Source organism: Aplysia californica, unplaced genomic scaffold (assembly GCF_000002075.1).
Source record: "Aplysia californica isolate F4 #8 unplaced genomic scaffold, AplCal3.0 scaffold00089, whole genome shotgun sequence".
Lineage (NCBI taxonomy): Eukaryota > Metazoa > Mollusca > Gastropoda > Aplysiida > Aplysiidae > Aplysia > Aplysia californica.
Window position 1 is genome coordinate 36342 of NW_004797359.1, and position 1096 is coordinate 37437.

The 1096-nt window shown below is 41.4% G+C and overlaps 1 protein-coding gene across 1 annotated transcript in view; it reads right to left on the bottom strand.

Moving 5' to 3' along the window:
- LOC106011317 overlaps positions 1 to 717 on the bottom strand; it is a 29184-nt gene extending 28467 nt beyond the window's left edge. The window contains exons 1-2 of the mRNA XM_013080489.2: positions 677 to 717; positions 92 to 163 (exon numbers count right to left, since the gene is read on the bottom strand). Of these exons, the coding sequence (XP_012935943.2) occupies positions 92 to 160 (69 nt within the window). The 5' untranslated portion in view covers positions 161 to 163; positions 677 to 717. The remainder of the gene's footprint in view (positions 1 to 91; positions 164 to 676) is intronic.
- Between the last annotated feature and the right edge of the window lie 379 nt (positions 718 to 1096).

Below are 1096 nucleotides of genomic sequence, written 5' to 3' on the forward strand. Positions count from 1 at the left end.
GGGGGGGTGACGTGTAAGGGAGTGAAGGGGAGAATGGGAAGAGGGGAGAGAGAAAAGCACGATGCCCTCACCAGAAATATGCGAGCCTCACCTGTTGAGCGAAGGTGTTGAAGTACTCCGACACGCCCAACTCTCTGTCATTCTGGTACTGAGGAGCCATGTCCTGGAGTGTGCGGAACAGAAAAAAGGGGGGCGGGCGCAAAGATTATAATTAAAGATGTGTTTTATTTAAATAGCATACGACAAAGAGAGTGCAGCAAGAAGAAAACCAGGGTACCATAGTGTAAAATGTTGCTGTCCACGTTAGCTTTGATTTTCAATATGTCAAGTGTATTTAGTTGATATTGTGCACTATTTTAGCTGAAATGTTACCATAAAACCAACCGATAATAGGTGTTTGTAGTGGAGGGGGGGATACTCTTTGTAATAATTTTACAACAGTTTTAACAAATATGTCAGCAATCCACTTCCTAGTTTCACCCCAGAAGGTCAGAAGTACATACCCCCCCCCCCTCTCCCATGTGTGTCTGTCTCTCTCTCTGTCTGTCTCTCTGTCTGTCTCCCCCCCTCTCTCTCTCTCTCTCTCCTTTTTTCGCTTCCTCTGAAGAAAAGAGAAGTTTACTGTTCATTGAAAGCTATGCCCTCGCAAACATCTAAGCACCTTACAATAGCTTACCGGCCAGTTCACTGTTCTGTCTTCAGCGAGCACCGTGGGCTGAAAGAAAAAGAAAACAACTACGAATCAAAAGCAACCTAAAAAGATTACTATACTTAGGTAAAGTACAAAAGGATTATAATCAAACTCTTTTATTTTCAACATCTGTTTTGTTTTGAGTAATATTTTATCCGATTGGAATTATTAGTGAGTCATTATAATGACTCTCTTTATTTATTGAATGACCATGATCGATATAGAACAAGAGCAAACAAAAGGTGTTATGTAAAATGAAATATATGTTTTTGATAGTGTCTAGGAATGCACACAAACACACAGACGAACAGACTGGCAGAGACAGATACACATATTCTCTCTCTCTCTCTCTCTCTCTCTCTCTCTCTCTCTCTCTCTCTCTCTCTCTCTCTCTCTCACACACAC